This window comes from Sapajus apella, unplaced genomic scaffold, assembly GCF_009761245.1.
Source record: "Sapajus apella isolate SASKATOON/1434 unplaced genomic scaffold, GSC_monkey_1.0 scaffold1, whole genome shotgun sequence".
NCBI lineage: Eukaryota > Metazoa > Chordata > Mammalia > Primates > Cebidae > Sapajus > Sapajus apella.
Window position 1 is genome coordinate 56,823,203 of NW_022436941.1, and position 15,401 is coordinate 56,838,603.

The window sequence follows — 15,401 nt, forward strand, 5'->3', positions numbered from 1 at the left end:
GTCATCAGAGAAATGCAAATCAAAACAACATTGAGATGCCATCTCACGCCAGTTAGAATGGCGATCATTAAAAAATCTGGAGACAACAGATGCTGGAGAGGATGTGGAGAAATAGGAACACTTTTGCACTGTTGTTGGGAGTGTAAATTAGTTCAACCATTGTGGAAGACAGTGTGGTGATTCCTCAAGGACATAGAAATACAAATTCCATTTGACCTAGCAATCCCATTACTGGGTATATATCCAAAAGATTATAAATCGTTCTAGTATAAGGACACGTGCACACGAATGTTCATTGCAGCACTGTTTACAATAGCAAAGACCTGGAACCAACCCAAATGCCCATCGATGATAGACTGGACAGGGAAAATGTGGCATATATACACCATGGAATATTATGCAGCCATCAAAAATGATGAGTTTGTGTCCTTTGTAGGGACATGGAGGAACCTGGAAACCATCATTCTCAGCAAACTGACAGAAGAGCAGAAGATCAAACACTGCATGTTCTCACTCATAGGTGGGTGTTGAACAATGATAACACATGGACACAGGGAGGGGAGCACTGCACACTGGGGTCAGTTGGGGGGAAACATGGGAGGGACGATGCGGGGTGGGGAGCAGGGGAGAGATAGCAAGAGGAGAGATGCCAGATGTAGGTGACGGGGAGGAAGGCAGCAAATCACACTGCCACGTGTGTACCTATGCAACAATCTTGCATGTTCTTCACATGTACCCCAAAACCTAAAATGCAATAAAATAAATAAATGGAAAAAAATAAGAACATAAAACCTTCAATGTATCAAGAATTTTATTATCAGATTATCAGATTGTTTATGTACAAACTAAAATTATATTTTACATAACATCACACAAATTAAAATGCTCAAACATCAATGTTCAGAATATGTTTGAATATGACTATTCAAAAAAAGCTGAAGACATTTTAAAATGATGTTTTCTTTGCCCTATTTTCAAAATTTTCCTAGACAGGATGTTAGACAGCTATTACATATACTGTGTGTGAATGAATATGATAAATGTGTCCTTTGCAACAAAAAGTCTGAAATTTTATGTAATTATAGGCATGCTGAATGAATAGTTTAGAATAATGTGGCAGTGTCATCAACAAATGGTATCTTCATATACATGTGTAATCCATTTTGCACAATGGTTTCAACTCAGTGTGTATGTAATTAAATTGTAAGGTACAGAAATAGCTGCCGCTAACTTGAAATTTTGCTTTTTCATTTTTAAGAAATGAATAGAAAACATAGTCTAGAAAACATCAAAGTATTTTTTGAGACTGTTAAATCTCATCAAAGAGGTCTTCTGGGCTGCTGTTTTTCAGAGTTTCTAAAGACATGTTTTCAGCTGAGCTGTGCTCCTTTTTCAATGTCTCAGGTAGTGAAGAATCAGGCCTAGGGTTAAAAAGAAAATCAAAATAGTTTTATTTTTAAAAACTTCTGTTACAGAGTAAAAGAAAATGAAGAGACACATAAGTGAAATGACAGTTAAATCCTGTTTCAGAATTGGTTTAGAGATTTATTTCTCTATGCTATTAACTATAAGGAAAGAGATGAAGAGACTAATTTTTTTAACTGCTTTAGAATTAATTCGTCTTTATTCCGACCTAAGGACAATTCAAGAACCTGTAACAATACTCATAATCAAGGTCAAGAAATAAAATATTCTATCCTCTGTGCTATAATCACTTTTATGCCAGGATACCGAAGGGTTTTCAAGTTATTCCTTTAACGATTTCATCACAATTTACATTTTACTCTGGCTTTCTTAAATTCTACTGATTAACATGCATTTTAACCTCTTAGCAACAGAAAGTTTTGGTCAGATGAATCACCCTTAGTGGGTCTGATGATTATGTGCATATATGAAAAATAATGATTTTTCACATTTATAGCAGTTGCTGATGAAATGTTGGTCCATATCATTTATTGAATCCACATATCTTCATTTAGTAAACTACATTTTATTCAGGTTCAGTATTGTAGTCACTACCTCAATGGATTGACTGCTGTTATTTATGTAGATATTTTATTTGAATCCTAAGAATCCTAGGCTGACTGTCATGGTCATTATTAATTGGTCTAGGAAGAGTGTGCTGGAGCGTAACAGTTCAGTCAGAAGTAAAGCTTTGGAATGTATGTTAATATCCTTGTAGAAACCTTGTCAGTGGTTCTCTATGGAACCTAAATAAAATATGCTTAATATTAACAATTAGAGGTGGCTTCTGGGGGGATTATGATTAGGTTGAGTTAATCCAGTAATACTCGGTAATACCCCTCTATTTCCAACTTTGAAGGCCAGAGTGGAGTCACAGTAGTTTGGAATAGTTGAGAAAGCATGGGTCTTGAAGTCAGGAAACATAAGTTTGAACCCAGGTCTATTTCATATTAGCTATGTAACTTTAGGCAAGTCATTTAAACTAACTTGAGTTCTATTTTCTCCACCGTAAAACTGAGATATTAGTATTTGCCTAGAAGTGGTCTAAAGATTAAATTAGTTGATGTAAGTGAAAATGCTTGTAAATTCCTACAAAATATTTGGAAACTTATTATTACCTGCTAATACTGCATAAACTACATAAGAGTTTTTGCTAACAGCAGAGAAGAATAACCAATGAGAACCCCCAAATATCAAGTGTGTTTAGATGATGAGTATTTTTTAAAGCCTGTATCCTTACCTTGTTGCACAGATGATTAGAAATGAATCCATTACAGAGTCTTTCCTGGCATCTCGATTACAGACAATTAACTATGGTTGGCTGCCACTAGACCTGGGACATGTTCTGTCTTATTCTGAGCAAGCCAATTTCAGACAATATTATCATCATAGGCATGCCAAGGTGCTAGGCATTAATGCATCCAAGATGACAAATACTATCCTTTGGGATTTGCAATGTTAAAATTAACAACAAATACAGACATAACTACTGTAACATATAATTAAATATCTAAAAATATATTCGAAAGAAGGAAAAAATGATACCATATGGGATACAAGTATAATTACTACATGTATAAGTTTTCATTGTCATCTTAAAACACATTAAACATTTGTCTCTGGCCCTAACTGTCTTAGTGTTGCTTGTACTCCTCCTAGGCAAAAGAGATAACTGAATTATCTCAATTAAAAGTAAGAAATGGAAAAACAAGCAAGGTGGAAAGGACTCCCAATACAATACATGGTACATGGAAAACTGGCTAGCCATTTGCAGAAGATTGAAACCGAATCTTTATGTATTAGTCTATTCTTGTATTGCCACAAAGAACGACCTGAGACTGGGTAATTTATAAAGAAAAGAGGTTTAATTGACTCACAGTTCCACAGGCTGTATAGGAAACATGACTGAGAAGCCTCATGGTGGAAGGTGAAAGGGAAGCAGTCCTGTTTTACACGGCCAGAAAGGAGGAAGAGAGGGAGGGAGAAGATGCTACACACTTTTAAACAACCAGATCCCATTAGAACTCACTCACTATCACAAGAACAGCAAGAGAGAAATCTGTTGTCCCCATTATCCAATCACCTCCCACCCACCCCCTTCTCCAAGATTGAGGATTACAATTCAACGTGACATTTGGGTAGGGACACAATCCAAACCATATCACCCTATCTTTTACTGTATATAAAAATTAACTCCAAATTGGTTAAACATTTAAATGTAAGACTTCAAACTATAAAAAAATTAGAAGAAAACCTAGGAAATACCCTTCTCAACACTGGCCTTGGCAAAGAATTTTTGGCTAAGTCCCCAAAAGCAATTGCAACAAAACCAAAAATTGACAAGAGGGACCTAATTTAACTGAAGAGTTTCTGCAAAGCAAAAGAAACTATCAACAAAGTAAACAGTTGGCCTACAGAATGGGAGAAAATATTGTCAAACTATGTATCTGTCAAAGGTCTCGTATCCAGAATCTATAAGGAACTTAAATCAATAAGCAAAAAGCAAATTGCCCCATTAAAAAATGGGCAAAGGACATGAACAGACACTTCTCAAAAGAAGACATACAAGCAGCCAACAAACATATGAACAAAACGCTGCACATCACTAGTCATCAAAGAAATGCAAACCTCAATGAGATATCATCTAACATCAATCAGAATGCCTATTAAAAAGTCAAATAATAATATATGCTGGTGAGGCTGTGGACAAAAGGGGACACATACTCTATTGGAAGGAATGTAAATTACTTCAGCCACAGTGGAAAGTAGTTTGGAGATTTGTCAAAGAACTTAAAACATAACTACCATTCAATCCAGGAATCCCGTTACAGGGAATATACCGCCTCAAAAAACCCAAAGTGTTCTACCAAAAAGACACATGCACTGGCATGTTCATTGCAGCACTATTCACAACAGCAAAGGCATGGAATCAACCTAGGTACCCATCATTAGTGGACTGAGTAAAGAAAAGATAGTATGTATACAAATGTTGTATATGTATATGTATATACATATACATAATACTACACAGCCATCAAAAAGAATGAAATCATGTCCTTTGCAGCAACATGGATACAGCTGGAGGCCATAATCCAGAGCAAATTCATGCAGGAACAGAAAACCAAATACCTGTGTTCTCTCTTATAAGTGAGAGCTAAACATTTGGCTATACATGGACATAGAGATGGAAAAAATAGACACTAGGGATTACCACATGGACAAGGGAAGGAGGGGTCATAGGCTGAAATACTCTGTGCTCAATACCTGGGTGATGAGATCCCTATCCTAAATCTCAGTGTCACGCAATATATCCCTATAACGAACCTGTACATGTACCCCCTGTATCTAAAATAAAAGCTGAAATCATATTTAAAAAGTCAGACATGGAAAGATATCTGTAATTATGTCCATCATTTAGATACTATGCATCAGAACACAGAGATCTATCAATTTTGTTTGAAAAAAATCAGCATATGACAAAAGGACGACTCTGAAGTGACCAGACTGAAGAATAAATAAATAGATTCCTGGAGCTCCATTTACAATTTACATTTCCTTCTGAGTGCATAAGGGGCTTAAGAAATAGATTCTGACTCATGTTCTTAGTGCCTAGTCATAACAGGTACTCAGTAAAAGTTGTCCAGAATAGAGATCATTGAGTTTTTAGATCCATGGTTAAGTCAATAGAGTAAATTTAGAACTCTCTCCACAACCCTTAAAAATGTTTTATTATTTTTATAGATAATATATCTTTATTGTTAGACTTTTAGTAAATTCTAAAAAGCATAAAAAGGAACACAAAAACATTGATGTGGTTTGGCTCTGTGTCCCTACCCGAATCTCGTATTGAACTATAATCCTCAATGTTGAAGAAGAGGCCTATTGGGAGGTGATTGGATCATGGGGGTGGACTTCCCCGTTGCTATTCTTGTGGTAGTGTGTGTGGTACCAGAGAAGTGGGGTATTGGTATAAAGATATCTGAAAATGTGGAAGTAACTTTGGAACTAGGTAATGAACAGGGGTTGGAACAGTTTGGAGGGCTCAGAAGAAGACAGGAAGATGAGGGAAAGTTTGGAACTTCCTAGAGACTAGTTAAACTGTTGTGACCAAAATGCTGATGGTGATATGGACAATGAAGTCCAGGGTGAAGGAAGCTATTGGGAACTGGAGTAAAGGTCACTCTTGCTATGCTTTAGCAAAGAGACTGGTGACATTGTGCCCCTGCCCTAGGGCTCTGTTGAACTTTGAACTTGAGAGAGATGATTTAGCGTATCTGGTGGAAGAAATTTCGAAGCAGCAAAGCATTCAATGTGTGGCCAGGCTGCTTCTAAAAGCCTACTCTCATCTGCATGAACAAAGAAATGACCTGAAATTGGAACTTATATTTAAAAGGGAAGCAGAACATAAAAGTATGGAAAATTTACACAAGTAAAGAGGAGCCAAATATTAATAACCAAGACAATGCCTCCAAGGCATTTCAGAGATCTTCATGGCAGCCCCTCGCATCACAAGCCTGGAGGACCAGGAAGGTATAATGGTTTTGTGGGTCAGGTCAAGGGCCCCGCTACTCTGTGCAGCCTTGGGACATGGCATTCTGTATTGTGGCAGATCCCGTTCCAGCTGTAGCTAAAAGGGGCGAAAATGCAGCTTGGGCTGTTGCTTCAGAGGGTGCAAGCCCCAAGTCTTAACGGCTTCAATGTGGTGTTAAGCCTGCAGATGTGCAGAGTGCAAGGGTTGAGGCTTGGGAGCCTCCACCTAGATTTCAGGGGATATACAGAAATGCCTGGATATCCAGGAAGAAGTCTGCTGCAGGTGTAAAGCCCTCATGGAGAACCTCTACTAAGGCAGACTGGATGGAAAATGTGGGGTTCGAATCTCCTCAGAGACAGTGCCTAATGAAACTGTGAGAAGACAGCTGTTGTTCTCCAGACTCCAGAATGGTAGATCAGGCAACAGCTTGCGCTGTGCGTCTGGGAAAGCTGCAGGCACTCAACACCAGCCTATGAAAGCAGCCATGGGAACTGCAGCCTACAGAGCCACAGGGGTAGAGTTTCCCTAGGTCTTGGGAGTCCACCCCTTGCATCACTGTGCCCTGGATATGAGACATGGAGTTAAAGGAGATTATTTTGGAGCTTTTAGATTTAATGGCTGCCATGTTAGGTTTCAGACTTCCATGAGGCCTGTAGCTCCTTTGTTTTAGCCAACTTCTTCCATTTAGAGTACGAGCACTTACCCAATGCTTGTACCCGCATTGTAACTTGGAAGAAATTAGCTTGGTTTTGATTTCACAGGCTTATAGGTGAAAGAGATTTGCCTTCTCTAAGATGAGACCTCGGACTTGAAGTTTTGCATTAATCCTGGAATGAGTTAAGAGTTTTGGGGACTGTTGGCAAGCATGATCATGTTTTGAAAGTGATAAGGGGATTTTGGAGGGGCTAGGGGTGGAAGAATATGGTTTGGCTTTGTGTCTTCACCCAAATCTCATGTTGAATTGTAATGCCCAATGTTGAAGGAGGGGCCTAGTGAGTAGTGCCTGGATCATGGGGGTAGACATCCCCCTTGTTTTTCTCATGATAGTGTGTGAGTTCTCATGAGATCTGATTGTCTAAAAGTGTGTAGCACTTCCCCTTTTGCTCTCTCTCTCCTGCTGGTCATGCGAATATGTACCTGCTTCCTTTTCACCTCCCATCATGACTGTAAGTTTCCTGAGGCCTCCCAAGAATACAGGTCTGTACAACATACAGAACTGTGAGCTCATTTAACCTCTTTTCTTTATAAATCACTTAGTCTCAGGTATGTCTTATCTTTATATCAGTGTGAGAACAGATAAACACAAATGTCTATATCTTATTTTGTATTATTTGTATTTTCATAGCCTTTTAAAAATAAAAATACAATAATTTTATACATTTATAGTTTTGCAGCTTGATATTTTTAGAATATATTAGAGATGTATTTTCATACTGAAAATTTTAGATCTACATTCGTCATTAATTTTCATTTTGATGTACTAACCATTTAGTTCACTGACAGAGATTTGGGTTGGTTCAATGTTTGAATGCCCTTACAAACAAGACAACAATTAATATCCTTATACCTGTATCTTAACATACTTATCATAGTATTTTTTCATGAACATGCTTGTTCCAAGAAATCATGCTCAGAAGTATAATTTGAAAGCAAACAACTCAGAGAACCTGTATATAAAGTTTTAATAGAAAGTGAGAGAAATGCCAGGCGCGGTGGCTCACGCCTGTAATCCCAGCACTTTGGGAGGTTGAGGCAGGTGGATCACGAGGTCAAGAGATCGAGACCATCCTGGTCAACTAATCCCAGCTACTCAGGAGGCTGAGGCAGGAGAATTGCCTGAACCCAGGAGGCGGAGGTTGTGGTGAGCCAAGATCGCGCCATTGCACTCCAGCCTGGGTAACAAGAGCAAAACTCCGTCTCAAAAAAAAAAAAAAGTGAGAGAAACAAATAATTGGAAACTTGGGTGTTCTGAATGAAATTATAGCAATTAGTTATGGCTCTGTTTAAATTCTAAACCTTCCACAAAGACTCAAATTTGTTTTTATCGATACCTATTTCATTTTATTTCCTCTGGTCATTTAGAGTACCTAATATCTGTACCTTATATTTCAATATATAGTTTTATTTATTTAATCAATACTGTACATATTGATTATATACAATGAAGAGCTCACTATGTTTGGAAAATAGAACAAATAATTTAAGTGTTACTCCTGCCCTCAGAAAGCTTTCAGTTAAACTTTTTACTTAATTTTTTCAAATGTGTCTTTTCATCTTAAAAATGTTATAAATAGCTTGAAGGTAATGACTATATGACATAATTTGTTCACAAAGAGTTACTTCTCTCTTTAGGCTTCTCTATAAATATTATATCAATATTTAACATTCAGTATATTTCAGATCGTTTTCTGTGGACAACGTGGTTCAATAGGAGATATTTTGAATGTAGATATTCTGAATCTCAATAGAAATTTTGGTCAGGTAGTTTGTATATGTGTGTGTCTGTGTGTGTTTTAACACAGTATGAAACTAGACCTCAGTTTCTGCATTTGTGGAAGACTGAGGTTATTATAAATGGTCTTAGAACTCTTTCAGTTCCTGAATATGAATTTGTTATGCTAAAATAGCTGAGCATAGACTACTTTGCAAAATACGGATTCTCAATAAATATTTGTGGAATAAATGATTAATGTCAATTAAAGAGGAAAGATTAATGATAGAATAAGAATCTAAAGTTACAGGCTAAAGCCTAAGTCTTTTTTCAAATAAAGGGAATATAATAAAGCATCTCCAGATGATACCCTCACTAAAAGGTGGTATATATTCTCAATAATATAGTTGCTGAGATTCCTGTGTTCTATTAGTTTACTTTCATACTGTTCTAAAACACACACACAGACACACACATACACAAACTACAACTTGAATCTAATTTACACTACATATCTAATTAACAATGAATGCCATAGATCAAAAGCTACATTTACTTAAAAAAAGTCTCATCCAGGAAAAGTTTCTCTAAAAATGTTAAATGATTGACTTCCCTTTTAACTTTCTAGAAGTTGAATTAGTAACATATTTAAAATGACATGTATCTCATTTTGTAAAGACATTTTCTCAGCAACGTTTAAGATGATATCACTATGGCTGGAATAGCAATCCTTTCCTAGTCAAACAAGAAGCATTAGTATTGTTTAGAGTTACTCATATTTTATAACATATTCTGAGAATAATAGTTCTGAAATATGCCAAAGGTACCAACCAGAGCAAAGAATGAGGTCTAGGAAATACATAGTGATTGGTGACACCATAACACTTGAAGAATCACGTTTGTTTGACTTCTGAGACAACCATGATTTTAAATTTAAAAACTCAATTGTTACTTTAGATAAAATAACTAATTTTATGAGGCCAAACTCTATTTCTATCTATACAACACACATGCAATTCAATTTTTTGTGTGTCAGAAGTCAAACAGGCATGATTCCAGGTGAATTAAACACTTCAGTGAGAAAGGCAAAACTTTAAAGCTTTTAGAAGAAAATAAAGGGGAATGTCTTTAGTATCCTGAAATAAGAAAGTCTGTTGAAGGCAGAAATTGAAAACCATTAAGATAAAGATTGATACACTGAATTGCATTTGAAGTAAGTACTTCTGTTTATCAATAGATACCTTAAAGAGAATGAAATGACAAGTGACAAACTGTACGGAGATACTGCAACATATGCTAGTAACAAATAATTAGTATCCAAAGAACTCTTACAAAGGATTTTTAAAAAACCGAAACATATGCCAACACTACAGAAACTTCAAAAAGGGGGAACAATAAGCATATGATAATAAGCTCAACTTCATTAGTGACCAAGGGAATGCAAATTAAAGCCAGTATGAAATATTTTACACCAGATTAGAAAAAATTAAAACACACAATAATATCAAAGATTTTGGAGGATGTGGAATAACTACATAAATTATTGCTGGTAGGAGTGCAAATGTTTGAAACCATTTTAAAAAACAATTTGGCAATAACTGTAAAGGTATGTGAAGGTATGTGTACCTATAACCTAGAAATTCCACTCATAGGTACATTCCTTTGAGAAACATTTGCATGTATGTATCAAGAGATAGGTACACAATCATAGATGCATTGTTTACAACAGTGAAATGCAAGAACTACCCAAATGTCTCTCCACAGGAAAATAGGCAAATGAATTATTAAATTTTCATATAATGGACTAGATTATACTGCTATACACATATATGAATCTTAAGCATAATGTTGAGCAAAAGTGCAAGGCTCATGCCTGTAATCCTAACACTTTGGGAGGCTGAGGCAGGAGGATCCTTTGAGCCTAGTAGTATGAGAAGTATGAGACCAGACTACTGGGCAAGACAGTGAGACTCTGTCACTACAAGAAAAAAAAAAAAAAAAAGTAAAAAGTAAATTAGCTGGTGTGGTGGCGCACATTTGTAGTGCCAGCTACTCAAGAGGCTGAAGCAGGACGATCCTTTGAGCCCAGGAGTTTGAGGCTGCAGTGAGCTATGATCATGCCACTGCATTCCAGCCTGGGTGACAGAGTGAAACCCTCATCTCTTAAAAAAAAATACACACATTTAAATAAATGATTACATTTATTTAAATTTCAAAACCATACAACACTATGCATTACTCTTTGAACAGTGGCATGTATGTGTATGTGTGTGTGTGTGTGTTTGTGTCTATGAGATATGTGCAGTGTATCTGTGTATGTGTGTGTGTGTGTGTGTATATACATATTACTTTTGGATATATACATAATACTTTTGGATCTGATCTGCTATTTTGTGAGAGAATGGCTTTAGATCTTATTATTTCTCTTCCATGACAATATTCTCAGAATTCTAGGTTTTGTAGCTTTGGCAGTTGTGAAGACGGTGATATAGAAGAGGAGAAGGTTTAGTATTAGGCATAAAGACTTCAGTTTCAGATACAACAGGTGAGTCTGAACTACCTGAAGGATATCTAAATGGAGATATATGTTGAGTAGGTTAACAAATACACAGGTACAGGGCTCAGAAGAGATGTCTGGACCAGATGCCCTGGGACAGCAGTCATTGCCAAAAGGCAAATAAGTGAGCTAAAATGATCACCCAGAGAAGAGACCATCAGAGAGAAAAGGTTTAGTAAGAAATAGTGGAGAATATTAACACTTTAGGAACAGACAGCTAGAGAAAGAAATGAGTCAAAAGAGACTAAAAAGGAATGACTTGAAAAATGAGTAAAACCGGGGAGAAAGGCTGTCACAGAAGCCAAGGGCCAAGTTTATTTTGTGTGCCCACATCTTGCTCTGTGTCCACTTGTCACCCAAATGCTGGCTGTCTATACAACTCTTGACTGACAAACCTGTAAATACACTTTAGGCTAATTAGTCTCACTCACTGTAAATTATCTGGAGTTGAGAAGAATAGCCTGGAAGAATACTGCTATGTTCTTGATTTATTACAGACAAGAAGAACAGGCAATGTTTTCGGGGAGAATGAAGTCTCAAATTCTTGGACTGCAGCAGTCACAGCAAAACAGCCAGCAAATGGTCAATTCCTGCTTATCCACCATGGCAGGGCATTCTGAGGCAGCTGTTTTACTCATGTTGAAATAACAAAAGTATATATCACAAACTTCCCTGGCATCCATCCTCCTGATCACTGACCTTACCCTGGGATTAGGGAAAAGCTCAGATATAGGGAGAGAGATGAAGATGAGAGGTAAGGTAAGGACAGTGTACAGATTGAGAATCCATCCCGAGCACTGGATAGGGCACACATCATTTGGTTTAACAAAAAAAAAAAAGAAGCAAAATAATTTACGGTTTGTTTTTAGGACATATCAGATTAAACTTTAATTGAAATGACCTTAACAAACAGCCAAATTAAAATATCAGGTACTTGCTGCTATTAAATAACTAAGCAGCTATCAGGTTGACCTTAAAAGAATTCCCATTATGAAATAAACTCAATTATGGAAACACCTCTTAAATGGAAATGTTTTAAATAATGTGCTTAAAGATTTGACATCACCAATGTTACCACTGTATTTTCAATTATTAAATGTCAGCATTAAAAAAAAATTGATCTTAGAATAAGTGGGAAAAGTAGCCTACAAATTTCTAGTTGACCTTATAAAAACCAAAACCATCTCCTAAATAAATTAACAGACTGAAGTCATCCAGATTCAGTAAAACCAGTGGTGAACATGGCCTGGAATTCACTAGGCCTACACGTCATTTTGTTGGCCCGAGAAAATAAAAAGAGAAGCTGAAACTGTCCGGCATACACAATGGCAAAGAAGAGAAATTGCATTTGCTATTTTCAATTAAATTCCTAAAGGTATCTTTTTCTAATGAATATGATTTTGCTATTTAAATTCATTAAGTGCGTGAAGAAATGGAAATGGGACAAAGAGAATAATAAAGAGTGAATGCACTTAATGTTAAAATGAATTGATGTGCTTTAAAGATATTGAAAAGGAATGAGAATTCTAAAAATTTCCTGTAAAATACACACATATAGACTTGAAAATATGAGTATCTAGTTCTGGGGCATTCAAATTTTAAAGCCAATCACCAAGATAAATCTATCCAGAATCTACAAAGACGCTGGCCACTTACACAGAAATTTCATAATTTCATAGTGACTAAAGATTTTGTCACTCTTGCTGTATTTATTCAAATAAATCAAATTGTTCTGATAATTCATTAATCAATACCAAAGTACACAGACACCTAAAAAATCAATACCCAAAACATGTTGCATAAATTTCAAGTTTTGAAATCATACAGGTGACATTTTCTACTGTTGATCTATGACTATAAAAGTGAAAAACTGTCACCTTGGTGAAAAGTTTTTCCTTTAAGACAGACCAGGGGATCTGTGAGCTTACTGCTGCTTGCTATGCTACAAATGAAACCTCTCTCGCTAGCCTAGAAACCTCTTCAGTTGGGGTGATTCTGCTTTATTTGACTTGGAACAATATCTAGCACATAAATATTCCACTGATCGCATGTACTAACTAAATAACAAATTGTTGAATATATGAGAGTATATTAACAAGAAGGTTCAATAAAGTTAAGCTATGTACCCGAAACTACACAGCCAGTAAGCATGGATGAGCAGGCAGTCAAGTCGGTAATGGAGCCAGGATTTCAACTTAGGTTAAAATCCAAAATCCATATCCTTTACACTATACCATTCTAATGGGAGTGGGGGGTCATCACTAAACTCTTATTTCTACTCCAGAGGATGTTTTTTCTTCTTAGGAAGGCAGCTTGGTTGTGTGCAGTGTGTCTCAAAAGGTAGTTTTGTAAGATATTCTCTAAAAAAATCTGTTGTCCAAAATGTTTAGAAAATTTTTATTTTCGTCCACTAAGTTCTCTTAGTCTTTCACATACATATTATACACTCAAATTTCTGATTTCTATTAATTAGGAAACCTGTTTATTATAAAAAACAAAAGCAAAGTGTAGAACAGTGTGTACAGGAAACCAGAATGTGTGTGTATATATATTATACACATATGTACAAGCGTATATGTGTATGTTGTATGTGTGCAATGTGCTCACATGTGTAGAATAGCTCTGGGAGGATACACAGGTAAATGTTAACTGCTGAGAGGAATTTTGACTGAGAGAGGGATACTTTTGCTGAATATTCTCTTAAATTGTTGGGATTTCTTTTTTTTTTAACCTTATACATAGATTATATTTTTGTAAGTGCTTAAAGAACAAAGAACCTTGTTTATCCTAGGTTTTTTAAATGAATTTGGTGGCAGAGGCCTCTTTTCTCACAATCTCTTCACTGTTAACATCCCAAGAAACGAGTGTCTTCTGGAATAAGCCGTATTATATTCTTTGCTAAGAAAACAACATCCATTAGTCTGAAAGCATAAACTTAGTGGTCCAGTGAAGGGAAACAGAAATACACAAAAAAAGAAGACAAAGCTCTATTTTTGGCTATCAAGAGAAGTGGCAAACACATGGGTAGACAATAATACCAGCCATGGAGGTTAGTGATTTCTAAACTGGGACCAAGGGTGATAGTTTCACCATAGCATGGAATGAGCTGTTTTTGTTTCCTATGGCTGATGCAACAAATTACTATAACATAATGCCTTAGAACAATGCCAGTTTATCATCTTACAGTTCTGGAGATCAGAAGTCTGACAGATGTTACTGATCAAAAGTCAAGAAGTTGGCAGAACTGTGCTCTTCTCTGGAGGTTCTAGTGGAGAAGCTGTCTCTCTCTCTCTCTCTCTCTCTCTCTCTCTCTCTCTCTCTCTCTGTGTGTGTGTGTGTGTGTGTGTGTGTGTGTGTGTGTGTGTGTTTAGCTTGCAGAGACCACCCCCTTCCTCTGTCTTCAAAGCCAGCAATGACAGGTGGACTCCTTCTCACTACACATCATTCTGACATTGCTTGCTTAGTCTTATCTCTCCCTCTGACTTTCTTCTTCTGCCTCCTGTTTCCACTTAAGGGCCTTTGTGATTATACTGGACTTCACTGGATAATCCAGGATAATTTCACTATGTTTAAGGTCTGCTGATTTTCAACCTAATTTTGATCTGCAGCCTTAATTTCCCATTGCTACATGGTCTAACATATTGTCAGATTCCAGGAATTAAGATGTAGAGATCTCTGGGGGAAGGGGGTAGGTGGTGCACTATTCTGCCTACCACTCTAGCCTTAACTTTTTTTATTAGGGCTCAATTATTATTCCAATCTGTAAATTAAACAGGTTTCAGAAACACTGAATAGAGAAATAGGTTGAGTAAGAGCAAGACATGCAAGGCCCAGAGTTAAAAGGAATCCCCCAAGCTGGATGGAAGAGGGATCTGCGAGGTCAGTGTAACATGACCTATAGCTCACAGAAACGGACATTGGGTCTTATCTAGAGATAACTGAACCAGAATCATTGAGACAGGCTGGCGACCACTGTCATCTACCACTTACCCATCCACTACTTATTGAGGGTCTATTGTGGGTCAAAGACTGAGCTAGAGACATGGGAATTAAAGTGACCAAACAATCAATCCAAGGCAGAAGTAATGCTGGCCTACTGAATTCCCTTAAATACATACGTATAGTAGTGCTTGTCTAGGGGATAACAAAACAGAATGCTCTGTTTCACTACAGCAATTTTAAAGAGCAAGGCTGGTTGTTAAAGAATCGTTATAGGAATGTGACCTGTGCTGTCAATCACACGGGGCCACAAGCTTAGAAGGGCTTCATACTTGGTTTAATGCTCTGCTGAATATTTCTCCAGGCTTTTCATGAAATGGTTGACTAAGGATGATTCTGCAGCCTGAATTTTTAAAGAAGACTTATGTGTGAATGTAAAGCAAGTCTATAAAGCAAGACTGTTCAAATTCTGAGAGGTG

At 36.8% G+C, this 15,401-nt stretch overlaps 1 protein-coding gene across 2 annotated transcripts in view; it reads right to left on the reverse strand.

Annotated features, from left to right (window-relative positions):
* Positions 1 to 793: 793 nt before the first annotated feature.
* Positions 794 to 15,401, reverse strand: part of XRCC4 (X-ray repair cross complementing 4) — a 276,417-nt gene continuing 261,809 nt past the window's right edge. For both annotated transcript variants that reach the window (XM_032276749.1, XM_032276758.1), the window contains exon 8: positions 794 to 1,421. In XM_032276749.1, the coding sequence (XP_032132640.1) occupies positions 1,310 to 1,421 (112 nt within the window). In that variant the 3' untranslated portion in view covers positions 794 to 1,309. The remainder of the gene's footprint in view (positions 1,422 to 15,401) is intronic.